The sequence below is a fragment of the Meles meles genome, unplaced genomic scaffold (genome assembly GCF_922984935.1).
Source record: "Meles meles unplaced genomic scaffold, mMelMel3.1 paternal haplotype, whole genome shotgun sequence".
In the NCBI taxonomy this organism is placed as follows: Eukaryota; Metazoa; Chordata; class Mammalia; order Carnivora; family Mustelidae; genus Meles; species Meles meles.
In genome coordinates, this window is record NW_025721274.1 from 113,340 (window position 1) to 140,788 (window position 27,449).

The 27,449-nt window shown below is 41.2% G+C and overlaps 1 protein-coding gene and 1 pseudogene across 1 annotated transcript in view; one reads left to right on the plus strand and one right to left on the minus strand.

The window, feature by feature from the left end:
• LOC123936278 (cytochrome P450 3A12-like) overlaps positions 1 to 25,189 on the minus strand; it is a 47,857-nt gene extending 22,668 nt beyond the window's left edge. Inside the window, exons 1-7 of the mRNA XM_045996924.1 lie at positions 25,021 to 25,189; positions 19,320 to 19,413; positions 17,365 to 17,417; positions 12,307 to 12,406; positions 7,644 to 7,757; positions 7,309 to 7,397; positions 5,655 to 5,803 (exon numbers count right to left, since the gene is read on the minus strand). Of these exons, the coding sequence (XP_045852880.1) occupies positions 5,655 to 5,803; positions 7,309 to 7,397; positions 7,644 to 7,757; positions 12,307 to 12,406; positions 17,365 to 17,417; positions 19,320 to 19,413; positions 25,021 to 25,091 (670 nt within the window). The 5' untranslated portion in view covers positions 25,092 to 25,189. The remainder of the gene's footprint in view (positions 1 to 5,654; positions 5,804 to 7,308; positions 7,398 to 7,643; positions 7,758 to 12,306; positions 12,407 to 17,364; positions 17,418 to 19,319; positions 19,414 to 25,020) is intronic.
• Positions 15,464 to 15,584, plus strand: LOC123936279 (annotated as a pseudogene).
• Positions 25,190 to 27,449: the final 2,260 nt, after the last annotated feature.

A 27,449-nucleotide genomic window follows, 5' to 3' on the forward strand; every position in this document is an offset into this window, starting at 1 on the left:
TTGCATGGAGCACTGGGTGTGGTGCATAAACAATGAATTCTGGTACACTGAAAAGAAATTAAAAAATAAAATATTTTTTAAAATGCCAAATACATGAGCACACTAAATCAAAAGCAAGCAGAAGGAAGCACATAATACAGACAAGAGCAGAAACTTAGGAAATAGAGAATAAAAAATGAGAGAAAATTTAAAGAAAGCAAAGCTGATTCTTTCAAAAGACCTTTAGCTAGACAACCATGGAAAAAGGAGAAGAGATTCCAATTGCTGTCATCAGAAGGGAAAGAGGAGATTATTGCTGACATTACAAAACTAAAAAGGACTACAGGGAATACTATGAACAACAGAATGCCAATAAATTAGACAAAATGGAAAATTCCTAGAAAAAGAGAAACTAGAAAATGACCTAAACACACACACACACACACACACACACACACACACACACACACACACACAGAGAGAGAGAGAGACAGAGAGAGAGAGAGAGAGAGAGGCAATCTGAAAGACAAATAAAAGGACTGAGTTAGTAGTGAAGAAACTACTGACAAAAAAGAAGCTCAGCTCCAGGCGGTTTCTCAGGTGAGTTCTAGCAAATATTTAAAGTGCAATCAACACCAATTTTTCACAAATTCTTCCAAAAATAGAACAGGTAGGAACACTTCCAAACTCATTCTACTTGCCCAGTATTACACTAATACTAAAACCAGACAATGATATCACAAAACAACAAAATTACAGACCAATATACTCTTATGACATAGATCCTCAAATCCTCAACAAAATACAAGCAAACTGAACCCAGAAACATCAAAAGAAGGATATACCATAACCAAGATGGGTTTATCCCAGCAATTCCAGTTTATATAATACAATAGAATGACAAAAAATTTTTTAAAACCACACAGTCATCTCAATAAAGCCAGAGAAAGTATATAACAAAATTCCAGCACAATTTAGCAATAAGAATACTCAACAAACTAGAAGCAGGAAGGAATGTCCTCAATCTGATAAAGGGCATCTATGAAAAATTCATAGCTAACACCATACTGGATATAGACTGGACACTTTCCCATAAGATTAAACAAATCGAGATGTCTCTATCACCCTTCTATTCAACATTTTACTAGAAGTTTTAGCCAGGAAATGTATGCAAAGAAGAGAGAGAGAAAGAGAGAGGGAGAGCAAAAGAAAAGGAAAGGGTGGGAGGAAGATGGATGGAGGGAGGAAGGAAGGAAGGAAGGGAGAAGGAAAGAAGGAAGGAATGGGAAACAAAAGTTATTCATAGAGGAAATAAAGAAGTAAAAGCATCTCTATTATCAGACAGCTTAATGTTGTACATAGAAAATCTGAAGGAATGCATTAAGAGTCTATTGGAACTAATAAACCAGTTTAGCAGGGTTTCAGAATACATGATCAACATACAAAATCAATTGTATTTCATAAACTACAATAAAAAAATCCAAAAGCAAAATCAGGAATATAACTCCTTTACAATAACATCAAGAAGAACTGAATACTTAGGAATAGCTTTTTTTTAAAACAAGGAAATATATTAACTGATATCTTCCTAAAAATATAAAATGAGAGCCAAATGGTTTAATTGCAGAATGTGGAACAGATTTAACAAAAGCAGTGCTATACTTTGAAAACCACAAGTACTGTTGAAATAAATTAAAGAAGATCTGTGTAAATGGAAAAATATCTAACCATGAATTAGAACTTAATATTGTCAAGACGGCAATACTCCTCAAGCTGATCTAGAGATTCATGCATCCCTATCAGAATCCTAGTTGGCTTCTTTGTCAAAATTGACATACTGAATTTAAAATTCATATGGAATTGTAAGAATCCAGAATGACCAAACAATCTTGAAAGAAAAAAGAATAAAATTATAGAACTCCAACTTCCAGTTTCAAAACTTAGCACAAAGGTATAATGATCAAGACAGTGTGCTCCACATTCTCTTATACCAGACACAAAAATAAACTCAAAATGGATGGAAGACCTCAATATGGGACAGGAATCCATCAAAATCCTAGAGGAGAACATAGGCAGTACCTCTTCAACAATGGCCACAGCAACTTCTTTCAAGACACGTCCCAAAGGAAAAGGAAACAAAAGTGAAAATGAACTTTTGGGACTTCATCAAGATCAAAAGCTTCTGCACAGCAAAGCAAACAGTCAACAAAACAAAAGAGGAAACCCGTGGAATAGGAGGGGATATTTGCAAATGACACTACAAAGGGCTGATATCCAAGGTCTATAAAGAACTTCTCAAACTCAACACCCAAAAAAACAGATAATCATGTCAAAAAATGGACAGAAGACATGAACAGACACTTCTCCAATGAAGACATCCAAATGCCTAATAGACACGTAGAAAAATGTTCATTAGCCATTAGGGAAATTCAAATCAAAACTACATTGAGATACCACCTTACACCAGTTAGAATGGCAAAAATTGACAAGACAGGAAACAAGAAATATTGGCGAGGGGAACCCTCTTACACTGTTGGTGGGATGCAAGCTGGCATGGCCACTTTGGAAAACAGTATGGAGGTTCCTCAAGACATTAAAAATAGATAAAATAAAATAAAATGAATCAAGTTGGATTAAACATGCACTCTTAAAAAAAATAGAGCTACTCTACAACCCAACAATTGCACTCCTAGGTATTTACCCCAAAAATACAGATGTACTGATAAGAAGGGCCACAGGCACTCCAATGTTCATACCAGCAATGTCCACAATAGCCAAACTGTGGAAGGAGCTGAGATGCCCTTCAACAGATGAATGGATAAAGAAGATGTAGTACAGATACACAATGGAATATTATTCAGCCATCAGAAAGAATGAATACCCACCACTTGCATCGACATGGATGGAAGTGGAGGGGATTATATTAAGTGAAGTAAGTCAAACAGAGAAAGACAATTATTATATGGTTTCACTCATATGTGGAACATAAGCAATGGCACAGAGGACTATATGGGAAGGGAGGGAAATCCAAAAGGGAGAAATTAGAGAGGGAGATGAACCATAAGAAACTATGGAGAACAGTGTGGAGATTCCTCAAGAAATTAAAAATAGAGATTCCCTATGACCCTACAATTGCACTACTGTGTATTTACCCCAAAGATACAGATGTAGTGAAAAGAAGGGTCATCTGTACCCCCAATGTTTATAGCAGCAATGGCCACGGTCCCCAAACTGTGGAAAGAACCTAGATGCCCTTCCACGGACAAATGGATAAGGAAGATGTGGTCTATATACACGATGGAGTATTATGCCTCCATCAGAAAGGGTGAATACCCAACTCTTGTAGCAACATGGATGGGACTGGAAGAGATTATGCTGAGTGAAATAAGTCAAGCAGAGAGAGTCAAGTATCATATGGTTTCACTTATTTGTGGAGCATAACAAAGAACATGGAGGACATGGGGAGATGGAGAGAAGAAGGGAGTTGAGGGAAATTGGAAGGGGAGGTGAACCATGAGAGACTATGGACTCTGAAAAACAACCTGAGGGTCTTGAAGGGGCAGAGGGTGGGAGGTTGGGGGAGCCAGGTTGTGGGTATTATGGAAGGCACGCATTGCATGGAGAACTGGGTGTGGTGCAAAAAAAATTCAAAAAAAAATTCTGTTATGTTGAAAAGAAATAAAAAATAAATAAATAAAATAAAAAAAAATACAGCTCAGCCAAAAGTAAAAAAATAAAAATAAAAATGATTTTAATTAAAAGAAGAAACAGATGAATGACTAAACTATACATGGGCAAGAATTTGAACACACATTTATCTAAAGAAGTTATGAAGTAAGCAACAAGCATATAAAAATGTGCTCAACCCCACTAGCCATTAGAGAAATGCAAAACAAAACCATAATAAGATACCCTTCACACCATTAATGTGGCCATCACCCAAAAGGTAGACAGGTGTAGACCAAATGCACCAAGGATGGGCAGAAACCAGAACCTTCTTACTTTCTGGTGGGAATGTAAAATGGTATCACTATTGTAAAGTTTGGCACTTCCTTATTAAATTAAACACACTATATCTTAGCAAATGGCTAGTTACAATACAAAGCATTGTACAAACATAGCAAAGTTACTTCACAATTCCACCTCTGAGTACATACCCAAAAAAATTGAAAAGAGGTATTCTTTTTTTTTTATTGTGTTATGTTACTCACCATAGAGTACATCATTAGTTTTTGATGTAGTGTTCTATGATACACTGTTTGTATATAACACCCAGTGCTCTGTGCTCTCCTTACTACCCATCACCGGGCTTACCATCCTCCATCCCCCTCCCTTCTAAAACCCTCAGTTTGTTTCCCAGACTCCATAGTCTCTCACAGTTTGCCTTCCATTCCGATTTCTCCCCCTTCATTTTCCCCATCTCCTAATGGTCCTCCATGCTATTCCTCATGTTCCACAAATAAGTGAAACCATATAATTGACTTTCTCTGTTTGACTTATTTCACTTAGCATTAAGAGGTATTCCAAAAAACACTTGTTCATGAATGTGGATAGTAGCACTATTCATGATAGCCAAGAGTTGGAAACAGTCCAAACATCCATCAAATGATGGAAGGATAAACAAAAGGCAATATGTCCATACAATGGAATATTAACTGGCCATAAAAAGAAAGTTCTGGTGGATGGTGCCACATGGATAAACCTTGAAAACATTACACTAGTGAAGGAAGGCAGCCACAAAGATCACATGTTACATGATTCTAACTGGATGAAGAGTCCAGAAGAGGCAAATCTATTAAGAGAGAAGAGGATTAGTGGTTGCTTAGGGCTAAGGAAAGTGGGAAGTGATGGTAAAAAAGTACCGTATTTCTGTGTCGACAACAATATTCCAACCACTGACCGCAGTAAAACTTGCACATTTTCTTTGAATGCACTAAGCAGAGTTTTCAGCTTCCTTGAGTTATAACAGACATACAGTACTGTATACAATAAGGCACACTGTATATACTTGACACACATATATAAAAAATGATTACCACAATAAGATTAGTTAACATCCATCATCTCATATAGTTATAAAACCAAATTTTTTATTATGATGAGAACTTCTACAGTCTACTCTTAGAAACTTACAGAACATCATACAGCAATGTCAACTATAGCCACCATGTTGTGTTTACAGTCCAGTACTCATCCATCTTATAACTGAAAGTTTGTACCTTTGGTTACCTTCATTCAAGTACCGCCCCACAACCCCTGTCTCTGACAACCACAAATCTAATCTCCTTTTCATAGGACTTGGTTTCTTGTACTGGTTTTTTTATTCCACATGTAATTGAGGTCATATAGTATTTGCCTTTCCCTGTCTGACTCATTTCACTTGTCATCATGCCCTCGGGATCCAACCATATTGTCCAAATACAGAATGTCTTTCCATTTTTATGGCTGAATAAGATTCCATGGTATATACATACCACATTTTCATTATCCATTCCTTGGACAATGAACACTCAGACTGTAAAAATTGAATCTTACATTTTAAAAGGAGGACATATATGTTAGATAACGTTATATCTCAGTAAAATTGGTGTAGAAAGGTAGGAAGGGGAAAAGTGAGGGAAGAAAGAAGGGAAAAGAGGGAAGGAAGGAAAAAAGAAAACTAGTATTGTACATACATAATGAGAAGAAAAATGGATCAAGGAAATCAAATTTTAAGAGCTTCTTAATATTTTCCACGAAGGGATCCTGTGGGTTATTAAGGGAATCAATGTTCACTCCAAACGATGTGCTGGTAATCACATCCATGCTGTAGGCCCCAAAGATGCTGTGAGAGAAAGAAAAACATATGTAATTATTATCACCACCTCTTTACTGTTCTTATCCAACACATGCAGCAAAAGGGCTTGTAGATTCTGATGTCCAGACAAGACAAATGTCACACATTCATAACCAGCTGCTGCATCATGTGAAGAGTCTAGGTGCCATCACACTCACTCACGAGGTGCTTGTGAGGTGCCAGTGATGCAGCTGGCCTTGTGCTAGGGGTGATGGGGACACTGTGACATGTTAGACACACCTCTGAGCTCAAGGAGCTCAGTCACTGAGGGATAGAGACCCAAAGTTGGACAAATTACAGTAGCATGTTTTGAGTATGGGCAGCAGAAGGTGGATAAGCGCTGTGTCTAAGCAGGACAAATGGTGGGATAATTAACTCTTGCTCGTGGAGTCAAGATCCGTGAAACTGATCTGGATCTTCTCTCACCACAGTATCTGTGCTCAGAGCTGATTCCTCTTCAGCACATCACAGAACACCAACACCCTGTTCTGCGCTGCCAGGAACACCATCCCTTCTTCTCTACACCTCTTCTAAGGCTCCTGAAAGACCCACTTTGCCTCATCTTCATTGATCTGAGATTGCCCTGAGGACTCACTCACTTCTGGAAAAAATAAGAACTAAGAATGTTCATCCTTTAAATATATATGTTAAATCACACCAAAATTGATTTAGGAGATTCCATAGCTAAGTGATTATATGCCCCCTATTTTTCCTAGGACAGATCCAACGTACATCTGTTCATCCTGCATAATTAAAATATATCCCAGAGGGGCGCCTGGGTGGCTCAGTGGATTAAGCCGCTGCCTTCGGCTCAGGTCATGATCTCAGGGTCCTGGGATCGAGCCCCGCATCGGGCTCTCTGCTCCGCAGGGAGCCTGCTTCCTCCTCTCTCTCTGCCTGCCTCTCTGCCTACTTGTGATCTCTGTCTGTCAAATAAATAAATAAAATCTTAAAAAAATATATATCCCAGATTAGCCAAAAGATAGATGATGATAGATAGATAGATAGATGATAGATAGTCACACTCCCATCCCATGAACAGGGACTTCTGCCTTTTGAGATTGAAAGAAGGACAGCTGGGGCTCAAGTTGTTCCATGTTCCACATGTTAATGTTCCTGCCCCACCTAGTGCCCACCAAAATGTACCAAGTGCCTTCCCCTCCCATCATACCATACCCTCTACACTCAAAGATTTGGTACAATCATGTTTCTTTTTTTCAGACATGTAGTGTTGTCTTCCGGAATATCCAAGGTCACAGTTAAGCAGATAAATTAATCCTGCCTCATATACACTAAAGGAGACCCTTTCTCTCCTGACTGCCCTGCCTTTTTAGGTGAGCTACCTCTTCTTGGCTGGCCCACTGGAGTTGTGATACCACACGAATACTTCAGCTGCTTCATTGGAATGACTCAACAGTGGCAGTTTGCTCTGTGGCAGCAGCTGGAAAATGTCATGACAGAGTTGGAATCCCAGCAGCTATACTCCTACTTACTCTTTCAAGTTGATAGGCTTGCCTTTCTCGGCCTCCTTCCTTAGGTTCCTCACCAACACATCTCCATACTGGCCAATGATGGAGAACATCTACACACAAAACACAACACCACCTGAAGTTAAATCCAAGAATCAAATCCTAGAATGATGTGGCTTTCACAAGCATGGAGCAGTGGTTTGTAATAAATCTTATCGTGTCTCTTGTAGAACATGAAAAGGCCACTGTTACAAAGCCCAAATTCAGCAGACTTCCCCTGACAGATGGACTATGATTTTATTTCCTACCTGCTCCCAGATGTATTCCTTACTTTCTAATTGAACATCTTCTTTTCTTACCTCCTTGAGCTTTCCACTAGTGAAAGTAGGGGACAGCAATGTCCGTATCCTCTTCCATTCTTCATCCTCAGACAAAGAGATTGCACTTTTCATAAATCCCACTGGGCCAAAAGACTAGAGTCAAAGAAAAACACAATTTGCCCTACATAAGTTTTGGAGGTCTCAAAGGTTGTGGAAAATTTGTTGAACAGGTAGAAATTATTCAACAAATATTTTGTGAATATCAACTTGGTAGTAGGCTCTATGGTAGGTGATCAACAGATATTTATCCCAAAGGCCTGGCCTTTTGCAAGGCTGGGGACACATCCAGCCACCTGCTGTGCTTTCCAGCCTTTATATTCCCTCTTCATTTCAGTGAAAATATCGTATGAGAGAATTTGGAAGGGAAACGACTCCTCCAGTGGAGTACACAGGATTAACACCTAATATAGTCTCCTAAGCTGAGCAGAGTAGAATTGAATTGGTGGGAGGCAGCCAGATAGCTTGACAAACTGTATGTTGCCTCAGACCAGTTCTACCTTTTACATATATCCACAGCATGAGAAACTTGAAAACTGGATGTCTTGACATGGTTATTTAAAAAAAAAAATTGTAGTTAACACTAAAAAGATTAGGAATCTCTTTGCTCTTGTGACAAAATGGTACAATAACATGGGAATCTCTTTCCCCTGTTTTTCCCCCAAAAGAACATAAGGAAAAGGGAGAGAAATAACTCTATTTCTCATCTAGGGATTAGCCTAGCAAGCCAACCAGTTTGAATATTTCTTCCATTTTCCCAAACTATATTTTGTTTTAACATGGATATCTCCATGGCTAAAGTTAACAACTCAGGGAACAACAGATGTTGGCAAGGATGATGAGAAAGGGAACCCTTTTCCATTGTTGGTGGAAATGCAAACTGATGTAGCCAGTTTGGAAACAGTATGGAGATTCTTCAGAAACTTAAAAATAGAGAAACCCTACAACCCAGCTATTGGACTACTAGGCATTTATCAGAAGGATACAAACATAGTGATTTGAAGGGGCACATGTACTCCAATGTTTATAGCAACAATGTCCACAATTGCCAAAATATAGGAAGAGCCCAGGTGTCCATGACAGATGAATAGACAACAAAGACCTGGTGTGTGTATATATAGACATATGTGTCTACATACATACATACATATATACATATATACATACATATACATGCACATACACACAATGGAATATTACATTAGCCATCAAAAGAATGAAATCTTGCCATTTGCAACAACATGGATAGAACTGGAGGGTATGATAAGAGAAATAATTCAGTGACAGAAAGACAAATACCATATTATCTCACTAATGTGGAATTTAAAAAACATAACAGGGGTGTATGTGTGGCTAGGTCATGATCCTAGGGTCGTGAGATTGAATCCCACATTGAGCTCCCTGCTCAGTGGGGAGGCTGCTTCTCCCACCCCCTCTGCTTCTCTTCCCTGCTTGTGCTCTCTCACTCTTTCTCTGTCAAAAAAAAAAGATGAACATATCAGAAGGGAAGGAAAAATAAAACAAGAGGGAAATAGAGATGGGAGGAAAACCATAAGACACTCTTAACTAAAGGGTACTATAGGGAACAAACTAAAAGTTGCTGGTGGGGAGGGGGGTGGGGGGGTGGGGTGACAGGATGATGGGCACTAAGGAGAGCACTTGATATAATGAGCACAGGGTATTGTATGCAACTGATGAATCACTGAATTCTACCTCTGAAACTAATAATATAGTACATGTTACTTAAATTTTAAGAAATTTTAAAGATTTATTTATTTTTCAGAGAGAGAGAGACAGCACAAGTAGGGGGAGCAGCAGGCAGAGGGAAAAGCAGGCTCCCCACTGAGCAAGAAGCCTGAGGCAGAATTAGATCCCAGGATCCCATGATCATGACATGAGCCAAAGGCAGATGCTCAACCAACTGAGCCACCCAGACGTCCACCCCCCAAAATTTTTAATTACAATAAAATGAAAATAAAAAATGAAATGGATACCTTCAACATCGTTTCATGATAAAAACTCACAAACAAGGAAGAGACAGAAAGTTCCTCAACTTAATAACAAGCATCTAAAAACCTTATACCTAACATCACCCCAGTGAGGAAAGACTGCTGTTGTATCCCTAGGATGATGAAACAGGACACTTCAGCCTCAGTCACCCCACAAAGAACAACAATCAGACAGTTACCCACAAACAAAAATAGGCTCCAGGACTTAGGAGTCCATTTAAGAAGCTTCAACAACACAATGGAGCAAATCTCCTGAAAATAACTATACAAGGAAAGTAGGGAGAAGAGCTTCATTTTGCCTGCATCACCCCGTGACCCAGGCCACCACTGCTCAGCACCAAGAGGACCCCCTCTGACTGAAGATAGTTCCCCTTCCTGGGGAAGGTGGAGCGACCATTAGCCCCGGCACTTCAGGGCATGGCACAAATGACCTGTTTTGGTTTCAAACCTCCCAGAGATTGGCATGGCTGACACAGCTGGTCACAGCTAGGGACAAAGAAGGACAGGACTACCAGTGTTAGTCAAGTGGAAGGAGTGACATGCTTCTCTGTGTCCTGATCTGCAGAAGTCTCTGGCAGGCTTTGCTGTTGAGGCAAACAGCTGGCCCAACACTGTGTACCCTCTAAGATTTTGCTGCTGATAGTCCCAGAGGTTTTCACCCTTGCAGACTCTAGGTGCCAGAGTCCTGCTGTGTCCATCTGCACTCACATAAGTTGCCTCAGCCAGTGCCACCACCAGCACTGTGAGCCCCAAATCTACACCACCAGCCAGTCTTGGCTCCTGCGACTAGGCGTATGGACAACACCAGCCCAGACCCCAGCAGCTTTCAGGGGCCTGACTCCTGTCACTGGACTGCACTGCCACTTGAGATCACAGCTAAACCCTGAAGATGCACACCTACACACTGCCAGCCTGACCTCTAGTTACAAGCCCCACTGTTGGGCATACAGTACTGGGTATCCCCGAAGCCACATGAGTGCACACAGACAGCTCAGGAACTCAAAGCTACCTGTGTGTCCACAGTTGGTACAGCCCCCATCACTGGCCCTAGTTCTGTTTTGGGCATGAGCCTGCTTTCAGCCCTCCAGATAAGTGTGTGCAGAGCACCAACTCTGACCACCATTCTCCTTCCCCAGTCTCCTGGCACTGGATCTGGGGGTGCTGCTGAAGACCCCAACAGCTACCACAGCCACAAAGACCCTCCTCTGCTCTTGCTGCCAAGGATCATGCAGTTGCTCAAGGTGTGGCCCACAAATGCATGAACCAGCCATGCCCTCCTCGATTATCTTAAATTATCCAGTCAGAGTGGGAAACAAAAATGAAAAGAATTGGGGAAAAAGCCTACAGGACTTACAGGACACCATCAAGTGAAAGAACATTCATATTATGGGAGTCCCAGCAGGCGAGGAGAGAAGAGGGCAGAAACCTTACTGAGAGAAACAATGGCTGAAAACTTCTCAAACGTAGAGAAATGTATGGAAATCTTGGGCCATGAGGCTTAAAGTCCCCAATAAGATTGAATCTGAAAAGGACTTCTCCAAGAGATACTATAATAAAACTGTCAAAAATTAACCCCCCCCCCCCACAAAATCTTGAAAGCAGCAAGAGAAAAGGAGTTCATCACATCCAAGGGAACACCATGTGGCTACCAGTGGAATCTGCAGCGGAAATCATGAAAGGCAGAAGATAGTAGGTGATTTACTTGAAATGCTATTAAAAATACCAACTAAGAATACCTTACACTGAAAAACAAGGCTTTCAGAAATGAGAGAGAGAAAAAGACATTTCCAGACCAAAAAAAAAAAAAAAAAAAGTGGACAGAATTCATTACCACTAAGCCTGCCTTACAAAAAATATTAAGGAGTTCTTCAAGCTGAAAAAACAAAAAGGGCAGTTAGTAGTATTATGAAATTATAAATCTCACTGGTAAATACAAATGTCTAAATTCAGAACACAATGATATTGTACTGGTGATGTAAAAATTACTTATATATCTAGTTAAAGCTTAAAACACAAATAATTTTAAAAACTACTAACTTCTTATAGATCTTGGATACCAGCCCTTTATCTGTAATGTCATTTGCAAATATCTTCTCCCATTCTGTGGGTTGCCTCTAACTAACATAACATAATTTAAAAATGAAAAAAAAAACAGGATGGCAAATAGGAGTGCCTATAAAACTGTTGAAATCTAAGTTCTGTGACTAGAACCAATGTCAAATTCAGCTTGGACACTGTATTATGGTTATGCAGGATATTACCATAGAGGAAATATCCTGAAGGTTCCATGACATGGGACCTCCTGTGACAACTTCCTGTGAATCTATTCTTATTTTGAAATACAAGGTTTTTTTTATTTGTTTATTTTCAGCGTAACAGTGTTCATTGGTTTTGCACCACATCCAGTGCTCCATGCAGTACGTGCCCTCCCTATTACCCACCACCTGCTTCCTCAACCTTCCACCCCCCCCCCCCACCCCTTCAAAACCCTCTGGTTGTTTTTCAGAGTCCATAGTCTCTCATGGTTCATCTCCCCTTCCAGTTTCCCTCAACTCCCTTCTCCTCTCTATCTCCCCATGTCCTCTGTGTTCTTTGTTATATTTAACTATGTAAATATAAAATAATTCCATGCCTACCCGCCGGTTTGTGAAGACAGAATAACATTCTTTCACTAGTACTGTTTTGATCATGTCCGTATCTGTGATAGCCAACACAGGCTGTCGCCCATCATAAAACCTGTGTGGGGAAAACAGACCTGATTACACTTAACATGACAGTTTCTACAGTGCAGTCATGCCTGGAAGTAGACTTTTATCCTGATCATACCTAATCCATTCTCTGAGATCGTGGTTAGAAAAAAACATTAGAACAGTTATTAAGTTTGGAGGTGTACATGGATATTTCCTGCCTCATTCTTCATAATTTTTTGTATGTTCATAGCAGCAATGTCCACAATAGCCAAACTGTAGAAAAAGCAGAGATGCCCTTCAACAGACGAGTGGATAAAGAACAAGTCGTTCATTTGCAATAACGTGGATGGAACTAGAGGGCATTATGTTTAGCAAAATAAGTCAATTGGAGAAAGACAACTATCATTTGATCTCCCTGATATGAGGAAGTGGAGATGCAACGTGGGGGGTTTAGGGGTGGGAAAAGAATAAATGGAACAAGGTGGGATTGGGAGGGAGATAAACCATAAGAGATTCTCAATCTCACAAAAAAAAAAAAAGAGAGGGTTGCTGGGGGGCGGATAGGGAGAGGGTGGTGGGCTTATGGACATTGGGGAAGGTATGTTCTAGGGTGAGTGCTGTGAAGTGTGTAAACCCGGTGATTCACAGACCTGTACCCCTGGCGCTAATAATACGTTATATATTAATTTAAAAAAAAAACATGTGGTTCATATATACAATGGAATACTACTCAGCCATCAGAAAGGATGAATACCCAATTTTTGCATCAACATGGATGGGACTGGAGATTATGCTAAGTAAAAAAGTCAAGCAGAGAAAGTCAATTATCATATGGTTTCACTTATTTGTGGAACATAAGGAATAGCATGGAGGACATTAGAAGAAGGAAGGGAAAATGAAGGGGGGAAATTGGAGGGGGAGACGAACCATGAGAGACTATGGACTCCAGGAAACAAACTGAGGAATTGAGAAGGGAGGGGGTAGGGGAATGGTTGAGCCTGGTGATGGGTATTAAGGGTGGCATGGATTGCATGGAGCACTAGGTGTTATACTCAAACAATGATTCACAGAACACTACATCAGAAACTAATGATGTACTGTATGGTGAGTAATATAACATAAAAAAAAGAGTAATGTTTACCACTTAGTCAAGACTTAGGGAACATCACATTGTGTGTGTTTGTCATGTTAAAATAGCTACCAATAAAAATAAAATATTTTGTTTATTTGAAAAAAAATGTTTTAAACTTCACCAAAGAAGACATACTTAAGTCAAGCAGAGACAGTCAAGTATCATATGGTTTCACTTATTTGTGGAACATAACAAATAACATGGAGGACATGGGGAGATGGAGAGGAGAAGGAAGTTGAGGGAAATTGGAAGGGGAGATGAACCATGAGAGACTATGGACTCTGAAAAACAACCTGAGGGTTTTGAAGAGGCGGGGGTGGGAGTTTGGGGGAACCAGGTGGTGGGTAATAGTGAGGGCACATATTGCATGGAGCACTGGGTGTGGTGCAAAAACAATGAATACTGTTACGCTGAAAAGAAATAAAAATAAATAAATAAATAAAATCTTTTTTAAAAATGGAAAAAAATGGCTGACAGACACATGAAAAACTGTTCAACATCATTAGCCATAGGGACATTCAAATCAAAACCACATTGAGATAGCACCTCACACCAGTTAGAATAGCAAAAATTAACAAGGCAGAAAACAACAAATGCTGGAGAGGATGTGGAGAAAGGGGAAACCTCTTACACTGTTGGTGGGAATGCAACTGGTGCAGCCACTTTGGAAAACAGTGTGGAGGTTCCTCAAAAAATTAAAAATAGAGCTACCCTATGACCCAGCAATTATACCCCTGGGTATTTATCCCAAAGATACAGATGTAATGAAAAGAAGGGCCAAATGCAACCCAACGTTCATAACAACAATGTCCACAATAGCCAAATGAAAGGCATTAGAGAGAATATTAAATGAAAATTGTGCATACACTGGCCACATATATGTAAAATGTGTCTGCAAATGAAAAGACTTGGAATGTTCAAGAAGTGATGGTTAAATTTGAATTATTTCTTTGTCCTATTTACTAAAATATGCTTCCCAGTTACACTCAAAAGGAAATATTATTTTTAATATTGAGAAAGATCCTTGACAGCATTAAGTCAGAAAATTTTCAAACAAAAGAAAAGAGGAAAAAGAAATACAGAAAAGTATAACTCATTTTGAATGTATTTCCTTTCATTACTTATATTTATTCTTATATGTGGGTCCCAGGTGTGAGTTCCTTGGGCTTCATGTGACATCCTTAAGTAGCAGGACATGCCCACTTTTTTTTCTTTTTTTATTTTCAGTGCATCAACTCCTGGACAATATATTTAAACAGACAAAATAAGCATTCTCTCTCTCTCTCTCTCTCTCTCTCTCTCTCTCTCTTTTTCAGAGTAACAGTATTTATTGTTTTTGCACAACACCCAGTGCTCCATGCAATACCCACCACTTGGTTCCCCAACCTCCCACCTCCCGCCCCTTCAAAACCCTCAGGTTCTTTTTCAGAGTCCATAGTCTCTCATGGTTCACCTCCCCTTCCAATTTCTCTCAACTTCCTTCTCCTCTCCATCTCCCAATATCCTCCATGTCATTGGAGAACAGTGTGGAGATTCCTCAAGAAATTAAAAATAGAGCTTCCCTATGACCCTGCAATTGCACTACTGGGTATTTACCCCAAAGATACAGATGTAGTGAAAAGGAGGGCCATCTGTACCCCAATGTTTATAGCAGCAATGGCCACGGTTGCCAAACTGTGGAAAGAACCAAGATGCCCTTCAATGGATAAATGGGTAAGGAACATGTGGTCCATATACACGATGGAGTATTATGCCTCCATCAGAAAGGATGAATACCCAACTTTTGTACCAACATGGATGGGACTGGAAGAGATTATGCTGAGTGAAATAAGTCAAGCAGAGAGAGTCAATTATCATATGTTTTCACTTATTTGTGGAGCATAACAAAGGACATGCCCACTTTTGTACATGTCTCACACAAACCTGACTCTTTATATGTGATCCATCCTTTTTTAAAAAAAAAATATAACAAGCTTTGCGCAGTGGCAGTATCGTAGCCAATGACGTTTATCCGAGGCGCGATTATTGCTAATTGAAAAAAAATATAACATATAACATATAACATTTGATGTATTATTTGCTTCAGGTGAATCATCAGTCTTACACAATTCACAACGCTCACCATAGCACAAGCCCTCCCCAATGTCCATAACCCAGGCACCCTATCCCTCCCTCCCCACCCCACCCCAGCAACCCTCAGATTGTTTCCTAAGATTAAGAGTCTCTTATGCTTTGTCTCCTTCCCTGGTCCCATTTTGTTTCCTTTTTTCCCTCCCTTCCCCCCACGACCTCCACCCAACTTTGCCTCTCAAATTCCTCATATCAGAGAGATCATATGATAATTGTCTTTCTCTGGTTGACTTATTTCACTTAGCATAATGCCCTCTAGTTCCATCCACGTCATTGCAAATGGCAAAACTTGGGTGTTTTTTGATGGCTGCAGAGTATTCCATTGTATATAATACCACATCTTCTTCATATGTGATCCATCCTTATCCAGCCTGACTTGATTGTCAATTTGGCCTGTTAATGGGAATCTGTCACCAGAATGAGGTTTACTTTAAGCTTAATTATATCATAAATAAGTAAAATTTATTTTTTTCCACTGTTTACTAGAACAAACTACATTTGCATTTACTAGAACAAACTGAAAGATTTTCCACAAGTCCCCTAGTCTTTCCTTGACATCATAGAGGATTTTCAAATGGTTTCGTGATCACATCTAAAAATGGATGAGACCACTATATACCCATCTCCAAAAAGTATTCTAAAACTCAGAAGGTTGTAGCAGGGGTCGGGTATATTTAGTGTTATTGCAGTGAAAGCAGTTACTGAGGTGGCACTCAGGTCTGCTCTCCCAGCAGCCTGATCATATTTCTTGGATGATTCCCCTTGTCCCATCATGTTTCTTCAGAAACATGTGAGTTGACAAGGGGCAGTGCTTTTGGGTAACCTTTTTTTTTTAAAAGAGATATCTTTTACCTTAGCTTTTATTTTTAATCCAATTAGCCAACATATAGTACATCATTAGTTTTTGGTGTAATGTTCAATGATACGTTAGTTGCATATAATACCCAGTGCTCATCACATCATGTGCCCTCCTTAATGCCCATCATCCAGTTACCCCATCCCTCCAACCACCTCCCTTTCCACAGCCTTCAGTTTGTTTCCTGGAGTCAAGAGTCTCATGGTTTGGTTCCCTCTCTGATTTCTTCCCATCAGTTTTTCCTCCCTTCCCCCATGATCCTCTGTGCTAACGCTTTATATGTATGGTCTCACCCAGTCCCAATATTGCTTCCCCTACTAGTTAAATTCAGATTCTTGGGACAGACCCCATATCCTCCAGATTCAGCATTCTGGGGATGGAAACAAAGAATCTGCCTTTTTAACAAGATCTCCCAGGTGGTTCTTATCCACAGCCAACCATGAGAACCATGTACTAAGGGCAGAACTAAGGTCCACAATATAAGACTGGCTCCATCCAGAGCTGACCAGGACTGAATGTGGAATGGGGCAGGGGAGCTGAACCACTGGTGATTCTGAGATCTGGGTTCTTTCTATGCCACCATATTGCTTATGGGCTAAAGCAAGTCAGCAGAGTCCTATGGCTTCTGAGGACATGACCACAGAAGATAAGAAGGTATGGAGGGGTACAACACTGGCTGTGAGTGGCCAAGCTCCCCATATACTTCTCCAGGACTGATTCAACCTTAGACCCGCACACCTGGTGACACATGGGATCCCAGGAATCAGAGGTTCCAGAAGCTTTACTATAGCAGGCTTTTTCCCAAAGGGCTCTCAATAGAGACTGTTCACAACATGAGGGCTTCATCATAATAAACCTATCCAATGGAATTTTCCAGAGTACTCACCCCCACATTCTTCCATACTTTCTAAAACATGTCTCGTCAAAAACAGAAAATCCCTGCAAGAAAAAACAAAACATATTACTAATCTAAATGTACTGGGTCCTACCTCTAACAGGGAAAAAAATGACTCAGACAACATGAAATGCACCTTACTACCTCTCACTGGCAGTGAGAGGGAAGCTCTTATTCACAGGTGTCTACTGGAAAGGAGAGAAAACAAGAGGATATTGAAATGGAGAAATTCAAGTCCCTCTTGAATCCCCTCCAAGTATTGCAGATACTGAACAACTCACCCTGTCTGTCAAGGCTACAGAACCTCTGTATTTCTGGCATGTTTGGCTTATGCACGTGTTGTCTCTAAATCTCAGAACCCTCTGAATTATTACCTCAGGGCCACGTGGGAAAACAAGAGCTGAGGGAAAGTTGGTGTGGCCTGCACACTCTGAATTCCCAGTCAGCATCCTGTTCATTGATCTCAAGAGCACAACTAAAATTCCTAGGAAATTAAGACACCAGTGACCTCTTTTCGTCTAGCAAATTTACATAACTCTAAACATGTTTGTTGAGTGAGAAAGTGAGAGATGAGCGAATGAATGATAAGGCAGCCTCACCTTTCACTCATCCAGTTCCACACAGAAAGAGGGGACAAGGCCACCACTCCACAAGGGGGAGAACAAATTAGAACCTTGATAGGAGTTTTCAGTTTTGTCACTTAAGAAAAAACAATAAAACTTCCTGTCCCTAAGTTTCAGTTGGGATTTTGATGTTCTAATCATGCAAAACAGGGTCCAAGAAATGTGGATCTTGGGGTGCTGGTACTAAGGAGTTGATCTGAGAAAAGTGGAAAGGAATTAGTGCTTTTTCAGGGAGAAAAAGTCCAGGAAGGTATTAGATGATATTGGGCACTGAGGGTCTCAGCGGGGAGAAGAGGAATCTGAGAAACAAGCCTCAGGTCTGGGGGAAAGGAACTCCACAACAGAGAGCAGCCTGCACATGAGACTTAGCCAGCTCACCCTCTGATATGAGCTTCTAACCTTCTGATCAGGGGCAGGGCCTCACATGAGGCGTAGGAGCTACATGAGCCACAATGGCTCCACCAACATCAGTCTGTGTTTCTGCTAGTACATCCCATTAAGTACATTAATTTCTTAAAAATTTTGTCAAAGCATCTCTTTTCTAGTGATTTTTTATGCACGGTTCTACCTTTGTGTGAAAAACAACACATGCATACACACACCTCAATCAAATGTTAAAATATGAAGTCAATAGACAAGCACCATCTCCCCTTGGCAAAACTCCCTCTCGGCTCAACTCACTGAAAAGGTACCCACAATGAAGGTAGAGAAGTAAAGCAGAGAGCTCTGGGTCAACCTCTCAAATCCCCAGAGATGTCACCATTAGCAATGGGTGAGTTAAAGTTTGGAAAAAACTGCGGAGGGTTGGCAATTCCTGAGACAGTTCAAGTGTGTGCACAACCCCAAAGGTGAATTTGGGCTGCCCAATAAAACGAAGTTCCAGAGCTATCCAGCAAAACAAAAGGTGGCCCAGAGCTTGTACGATGAACAGAAAAGTCTGACTCTAGCATACACAGCTTAATGGACCACTAGCGTGGACCCCCTTGATACTTTTCTCCTCATACCAAGTATGGTGATGCCTTCCCGGGAATCTGCACCTACCAGAAATAAAAGCTTCTTCTCGATGCTCACAAGCTAGAACAGTAAGTCCTGGGTTGAAGCAGCCAGAGAGCTGGGCTGCCCACTGAGGCAAACTCTGAGGCTACTAATAGCAGAGAATAGATCCCTGGGGTAGACCTGGCCATTTGCTGGGTGGGGCCTGTGACACCACCTCTGGGAAGTCTGAAACATAACACTTCTCCTGAGGAGGAAAGTATTCACTGTGGAACTAAGCTAGGATTAGCAAATATAAGATGAAAAAGAGGGAGCTCAAGCAACACTCACCTTACGGTAGGCCAAAGCAGTTCCCACAAAAGGCAGAGGTTTGGGGCCAGGAATTCCCAGCTTCTTAAAAAGTCCATGTGTGGAGGTCCCATATCTATGAAATGAAAGAGAAATCCAGGTCACAGGAATGGTGGAATAAGCTCTGAGGCTGGCCAGTAACTAACACAGAACTGGGCAGGCAAGGGAGGAAGGTAACATATAGGCAAGAAATAAGAGCCATTTCAATGGCAATAATTACATTGACTCATCATCTCCTCATCATCATCCACCTCCACTGTGAGCCCCACAAAACATAATGATGAATGGATAAGAGCAGCTGAAATCTTCACGGTCCCAATCCTAAAGTGAAGACTTGATAAGTGTTTCCACACTTGAGTGCTCTTTCAAGACTCATGCTGATTTCCTCCAGAAAATTCACTCATGCCTCCTTAGTAAACGACTCATCCATAACTTTCTCTAGGGAGAAGAAAAATTTCTTTCTGTTCCAATGATATTATTATTATTATTATTATTATTATTATTATTATTATTGTTATTCCACTCAATAATAGAGGGTTTGTGAGAATATACCATGAAAATGTGTTGCAGTCTGCTCAGAGACTTTTGTGTTTTCCCTTCCTTGTAGGACCTATCACTGTGTGAGATCTAGTCCTTCTTAAATCTATCTTCATTGAGACACCTTGAACAACAACAGTTTTCTCATTTCTGTACAATGAAAACTGTGTCCAAGCCTCCAATGGGCTCATTGAAAAGTGAGATGCTTTCATCTCCACCCAAGTCTCTGTTGTCAGGCACTCTGGTTCTCTTGAGCTGCAGAGAATGCATATGTGCCCTAAATAATACCATATAAAAAATGATAAAAAAAAAATATATGTTTCCAAACCATTCTTCCCCTCATGACATCTGGTCCTTCAACCAGTGTATCAACATGTACACTCTTTGTTTTCTGAGATGATCACTCACAAAGCAGTTCATTTACTGACTCTGTGCATCAGCTGTCTCAGAAACCCATTACAGATGGTGCTCCCTATGGAAGGCTTATCTACAATCATCTTTCATGGGTCATGCATGGAATCCCACAATTAGGATTCTGGATCCTTGCAAGACTTCCACTTAGGTATTGCTGAGAGACGGCAGAGTGGAGGAAGAAGACAGGTTGAGGGAAGAAGCTGCCAGAAACCATTTTAATCATAACTTACTAGGCCTCCGAGGCTAAACCCATAGAAGCAAATTAGGAAAGTGTAACAAAAGAATTTTATGAAGAAATGGCTCAACAAGCCCTGTAGGTGTTTTCAGCTGACTGATAAGGGGCCTTCCAAAGTCCAGATACCTCTAATTGACAGCAGAATCATGTTATGCAACATAAAATGAGTAATGATAACATATTCCAAGATTAGAATTAAGACCTTGTCTCCTGGGTGACTCAGTGGGTTAAAGCCTATGCCTTCGGCTCAGGTCATAATCCCAGGGTCCTGGAATCGAGCCCCACATCGGGGTCTCTGTCAGCGGGGAGCCTGCTTCCTCCTCCCTCTCTCTCTGTGTCTCTGCCTACTCGTGATCTCTGTCAAATAAATAAAATTTTTTTTTTAAAAGACCTTGTCTCCTCTTCTCTGGAGGCTAACCTTTAAGGCACTACATGTTCCAGATACTCTGCACAAATCCAGAAAATCTTATATTATATAATCAAATAATCCCCCAAAATTGCATGAAAGGAGTTGGGTTTGAGGGACAAGCAGAAGCACCTCAGCCAGGAACAGTTGGGTGTTCAGATCCTTCCTCCAGAACAGTTGGACACAGGAAAACCAAAGGCCAAAAGCTGGGGTGGCCTCATCCCACCTCCATTCCTTCCTTGCCTCATCACCACAACTTATCAATTCCTGTTTCTGAACACTCAACATGCTCCATGAACTCCCAAGTGAGGCCAAGCAAGTGAATGATGTGACCCAAGGAAAGATCTGGTCTAGTGTCTAAACTCACATGGCTCCATATGAAGGAGCAGAGTGTGGGCTGGGTAATTTTTTCTGATGGTTTCCAATTTCCCTCTTCTTGGTAGAGTCATGTTGCGTTTGGTACAAATGAGGGAGTTAAAATAAAGTCACTCATTTTTCTTGCCTTTACATTATACTGGCATGCAGAAGGTACTGTCCACAGGCAATAACACCTGGTCACACCAGTGTCTTCTAAATCTACAGGGTTGTTTGCCTGTGGTAACAGTATCCAGTGACGGCCCCACTGCCAGACAGACTTTACACGGTGTGACTTATATAGTGGCCCTGTCCCTTGGCTCCTAGCAGATGAGATGTTAACCCTGAAGTCCCATGACAACGTTCTGTAGGACCAGGATCCAGGAGTATCTTTCAGAGGTCTGTTCTGAAGGAGGAATATTCTCCTACTCCATCCCAGAGTCCTACCTGGATGCTTCTCACATGGATCACAGTCTCACTCCTCACCTGTGCAGAGAGGTTAAAATAATATGCTGGGTCCATGTTATTTAAAAAATATACAATCTAGGCTATAGAAGTATGTATGGGCACACCAAACTCATAATGCCAACATTACTCTAGAAGGCTGAGGTTAGATATGTACCTTTATAGTCCCAAAAGCTGAACAAACAACTCTGTTGTATTGTTCAGAAAGAACATGTTGGAAATAGTCTTATCTCAGTAGAAAACCTATTATTAAATAGAATGAAATTAAACTATATCAATTATTCTTACTGTATGTCTGTTTTCTAACCCATTGACCTCTGTCCTAATCTTAATTATTTCCCTCCTGTGCCTGGGTCAGGCTGAATTTGTTGTTGATTCACCAGTTCTTTAAGGTGTAAAGATAGTTTTTGTATTTGGGATTTTTCCGATTTTTTGGAGTGAGGTTTGGCTGGCTATGTATTTCCCCCTTAGGACCGCCTTAGCTGTATCCCATAGGTTTTGAACTGGAGTGTTTTCATTCTCATTGGTTTCCATGAATTGTTTAAGTTCCTCTTTGATTTCCTGGTTGACCCAAACATTCTTGAGCAGGAGGTCTTTGGCTTCCCAGTGTTTTAATTTCTTCCAAACTTTTTCTTGTGATGGAGTTCCAGATTCAAAGTACTGTGGTCTGTGAATATGCAGGGGAAAATCTCAATCTTTTGGTATCAGTTGAGCCCTGATTCATGACCCAGTATGTGGTCTATTCTGGAGAAAGTTCCATGTGCGCTCGAGAAGAATGAGTATTCTGTTCTTGTAGGGTGGAATGTTCTGTGTATATCTATGAGGTCCATCTGGTCCAGTGTGTCATTCAAAACTCCAGTTTCTTTGTTGATTTTCTGCTTAGGTGATCTGTCTCTTGCTGAGAGTGGAGTGTTGAGATCTCCTACTATTAACGTGTTATTTTCAATATGTCTCTTTACATTGGTTAACAGTTGGCTTATGTAGTCGGCTGCTCCCATGTAGAGGGCATAGATATTTACAGTTGTTAGATCTCCTGGTTGGACAGACCCTTTAAGAATGATATAATGTCCTTCTGTATCTCTAACCACAGTCTTTAGCTTAAAATCTAATTTGTGTGATATGAGAATTGCTACTCCAGCTTTCTTCTGAGGTCCGTTGGAATGAAAAATGGTTCTTCATCCCTTCACCTTCAGTCTGGAAGTATCTTCAGGTTCTTTAGAGACTTTTGTAGAGTCTTTTATCATGGAGACTTTTTGAGAGTCTCTTGTAGACAACATATGGATGGGTCCTGTCTTATTATCAAATCTGCAACCCTGTGCCATTTTATGGGAGCATTTAGGCTGTTCACATTGAGTGATTATTGAAAGATATGATTTTATTGTCATCATGTTTCCTGTGAAGTCCTTATTTCTATAGATTGTCTCCATAAATTTCTATTTTATATCACACTTTTATAGAACCCCCCTGAATATTTCTTGCAGGGCGGGCTAGGTAGTCACATATTCTTTCAGTTTTTGCTGTTCTTGGAAACTTTTTAACTTTCCATCATTCTAAATGACAGCCTTGCCAGATAAAGCATTCTTGGCTCCATGTTCTTCTCATTTAGTATGCTGAATGTGTCTTGCCAGCCCTTTCTGGGTTTCCAGGTCTCTGTGAACAAGCCTGACATTATTCCGATGTTCCTCCCTCTGTATGTAAGGAATCTCTTCCCCCTAACAGCCTTTAAGATGGTTTCCTTGGTTTTAAGATTTATAAGTTTTACTATTACATGCCTGGGGAATCAGTCTATTCTCCTTGATCTTGGGAGGGTCCTCTCTGCCTCTAGGACATGAATTACTGTTTCATTCCACAGATAAGGGAAATTCTCATCTATGATTTGCTCAAATATATCTTCTAGTCTTCTTTCTCTCTCCACCCACCCACTCCCCACCCCACCCCGCCAAATGTTATCACACAGAATATGTGTTGCCACAATACCTGAAATTCCTAACCTTCTCTCAGGAAATGAAAATGAGGTTTCCATATTCTGTGTTCATATCCTCATGATTTCCTACACTTAAAGAAAGTGAAATTGAGGGGCGCCTGGGTGGCTCAGTGGGTTAAAGCCTCTGCCTTTGGCTCAGGTCATGATCCCAGAGTCCTGGGATCGAGCCCCGCATCGGGCTCTCTGCTCAGCAGGGAGCCTGCTTCCTCCTCTCTCTCTCTGCCTACTTGTAATTTCTGTCTTTCAAATAAATGAATAAAATCTTTAAAAAAAAAAAAAGAAAGTGAAATTGAGACAGAGGTCAAATATGACATCAACGGTCTGTCCCTACCCCTACTGTGAAACTAAGTCATTTCCCAACCTGTTCTATGATGCCGGAAATCCCACCACCAAAAGGAAGTCCTCTGCTACATGGTTTGATTATTCCTACTGTACTATAACATAAAGGCAAAAACAATTTAAAATCCAAATTGACTTTCAGGGCTCTGTCATTGTGTCTGCTGGCAGATTTCATACCATGGGTAAAGAAATCTCCATACTGATGCAAACTATCCCAGAAACTAGAAATTTTAAGAAATATGTCATGTCTCCTCACCTCTAAAGATGCTCATTTAGGTGTATATTATGTATATATTATATACTACGTATATTATGGGGGGAGGAGGCTATAGCCAGGAGAAGGGCAGAAAAGAGGGAAGAGCCCAGTCGGGAGAGGAAGGTGAGACATTTCCAGCCCCCCTCGAAGTCTGGGTGAAAAGGTGCTTTGTGTATATCATGCTTGGTAGTGGAGGGAGGGGAGCAGGAACCACCTAAATGACACAGGCCCAATCCTTCTACATACTCCCTCTACGGGACAGAGAGGAGAAGGTGAAGGTAATGAGAGAAAAACTCCAGCCACTCCCTCAGTCTCCAGAATCCCTACAGCTTGGGAAGGGGGTGAGGACCCCAGAGCACCAGACCTGGTGATTTTACTCCGCCTCTGCGCACTTACGGTTGATTAGTCTAGGTCCCAGCTGGTAGTCAAACAGAAGCTCATCCCTAGGAACAAATAATGTCACTCTACCTTCTGGCTACAGCAATTGGAGTTGGGGTGAGGGGGACACTCCTTCTTCAATCTGGAGGCCAATAATAACCCCTTACCTGTTCCTAGCATGTTTGAGGTGTCCACTTAAGCAACTTCCCCTTTGTTAACTCTTGATCCTCAAAGCAGACAAGGAAAATGGGGTAGATGCTAATTAGCAACCCAAGTCCAGAGTTCCAGAGGCAATGAGCCTGGACAGTTACTCACAGATAGAGGAGGACCAGGCTGGTAGCCAGGAGAAGCCAGGTTTCCATGGAAAAGCTTGGGATCAGGTCCATGGCCACTTTTCCTCTGCGAATTCTCTCTACTTCTGTTCAGCAGTGTGTGCTAGTCCTTGCTGGCCTGTCGGTGCAGAGCTTCCCTTCTCACCAGTGATGACTCAGTGGGGCTGGAATGTATATATTGAAAAGGGGGTGGGGCTGGAGCAACAGCCAGTGGCAGGGCCACCCGAGCTCCACCCATAGGTGCTCCCCAGCCCTGAGTGATGACAAAGCAACCTGGACACACCCAGATTGACTTTCGCTGAGTTCATACTCTGTGGGAAATCAATAAACAACTCACTGTTACTAGTAATCTCAAAGGTTACAGAAACTCATTAAAGTCACTGTCCTGTTCAGTCGTTAAGCATCTGCCTTCAGCTCAGGTCATGATCCTGGAGTCCTGGGATCGAGCCCTGTATCTGGCTCCTTGCTCCTCAGGAAGCCTGCTTCTACCTCTCCTACTCCCCCTGCTTGTATTCCCTCTCTCGCTGTGTCTGTGTCAAAGAAATAAAGCAAATCTTCGAAAAAAATTTAAAAAACAATAAAGTCACTGTCCTTAAATCTCTAACCTGTCCTTGTCAGCATGGCTCCCTGCACCTCTAAATACTTGAAACTCTGCAAACAAGAATGGATAGATCTACATATCTTTACTGATGTAGTTCTCTGTGCCTAGAAATACCCCTACACTCCCACAAAGATACTCCTCACCTTTAAACCCAGCTCCAGCAGAATCCCCTTTGTTAGAGTAGTTCCTCCTCAACATCCTTGAACAGATATAACCACTTCATCCTCTGGGAAATTTATGTCCCCCCAGTCCAAGTTCTATTATTACCTTTTCTACCTTCCAGGCCCTGGACATCTATTAACTTACAGAGAGCTTCTCAAGGGCACAGTCTCTGTACTCATCAACATTATGAACCTAGTCCCCCTCAAAGCACTATAGGTTCAGGGGACAACCAGAAAGTTTAGTGGAGTTGAGTTGGTAGAGGTGAAATTTCTGGGCTCTCTGTGTCCTTTCCTTGTGGGTCTTCGGTGACCAGGCGACGTTCCTAATGAGAAAGATCTGAGAACATAGTCTGGAAATTATACCAGCTCATTATCATAGGTCTGACCCATGTACTTCGTCTACAAGGCCTGAGAAACTGTGGATTATGTGGCATCCATATAAATCCACAGGACAATGAAGCCCTACAAATAGATAATTAATGGCTCCTGGGTGAGTTGGGTGGATAAGCATCTACCTTTGGCTCAGGTTATGGTCCTGGGGTCCTGGAATCGAACCCCACATCAGGTTCCCTGCTTAACAGGGAGTCTGCTTCTCTCTCTCCCTCTGTCTGCTGCTCTGCCTACCCATTCTAGTGCTCTCTCTCTCCCTCTCTCTCAAATAAGATCTTTTAAAAATTATGAAATAACTGACTGCAATCTTGAATAGCAACAATGGACAGACATAGGAAGCTGGAAGATGATCCCCAGATAAAGTAGGAGAGAGAGTCCCAGGAATTCTGAAATATTTCTGCCCCCTTTTGGTACCTTCGCTGGGCATCATTCCATGAGGTCATGCTATTATCCCTGTTTACAGATACAGAAACTGAGACTCACTGACTGCACTGAGTTTCCAACAGCCACTGATAACAAGAACATATTGTAAATAAGTAATCATGAAGAGAGACTGAAAAGTCTATGCTCTGAAATATCAGTATTCAGTGCTTCCCTTTCCCCGATAAGGGTCACTCCAGGAAATAGGGTGACCTAGGCTGCACCAGCAAACTGGTTAAAATTTTGTCCCTAACCCCATGGCGACCCACACAGCAGCTTCTTTGGGGGTCTTCCAGAACAAAGAATTCCGCCTTATCTCAGCAGAGAAGACACAAGCTAGTCAAGATGGCAGTAAGTGTATTCTTGGGTGGGATCTCCCTCCCTATCCTCCCCAGCAGAGAGGTACACAGAATACACACTAACTAGGGAGATTCCTGTCATCTGATAATCTAGACAATTTACTTCTCTCACCTAAACACAAAGTCTTTCATTTTTTTAAGTTTTTGTTTATTTATTTGAGAGAGAAAGAGAGAATGAGAGAGAGAGCATGAGAGGAGAGAGGTCAGCAGAAGAAGCAGATTCCCTGCTGAGCAGGGGGCCCAATGTGGGACTCAATCCCAGGATTCCAAGTTCATGACCTGAGTGGAAGGTAGTTGCTTAACCCCCTGATCCACCCAGGCGCCCAATACCAAGCCTTTCTTATTTTACGTGGAAATCAGGCCTCTGTGGAAACTAATGTGGTTTTATCCTTCTCCAAAATCATTACTCAGTTATGATGATTTCATAACTAAGTTTAATTTGAGCATCCACCTGCCTTTGATACCTCACTGCCTGCTCCAG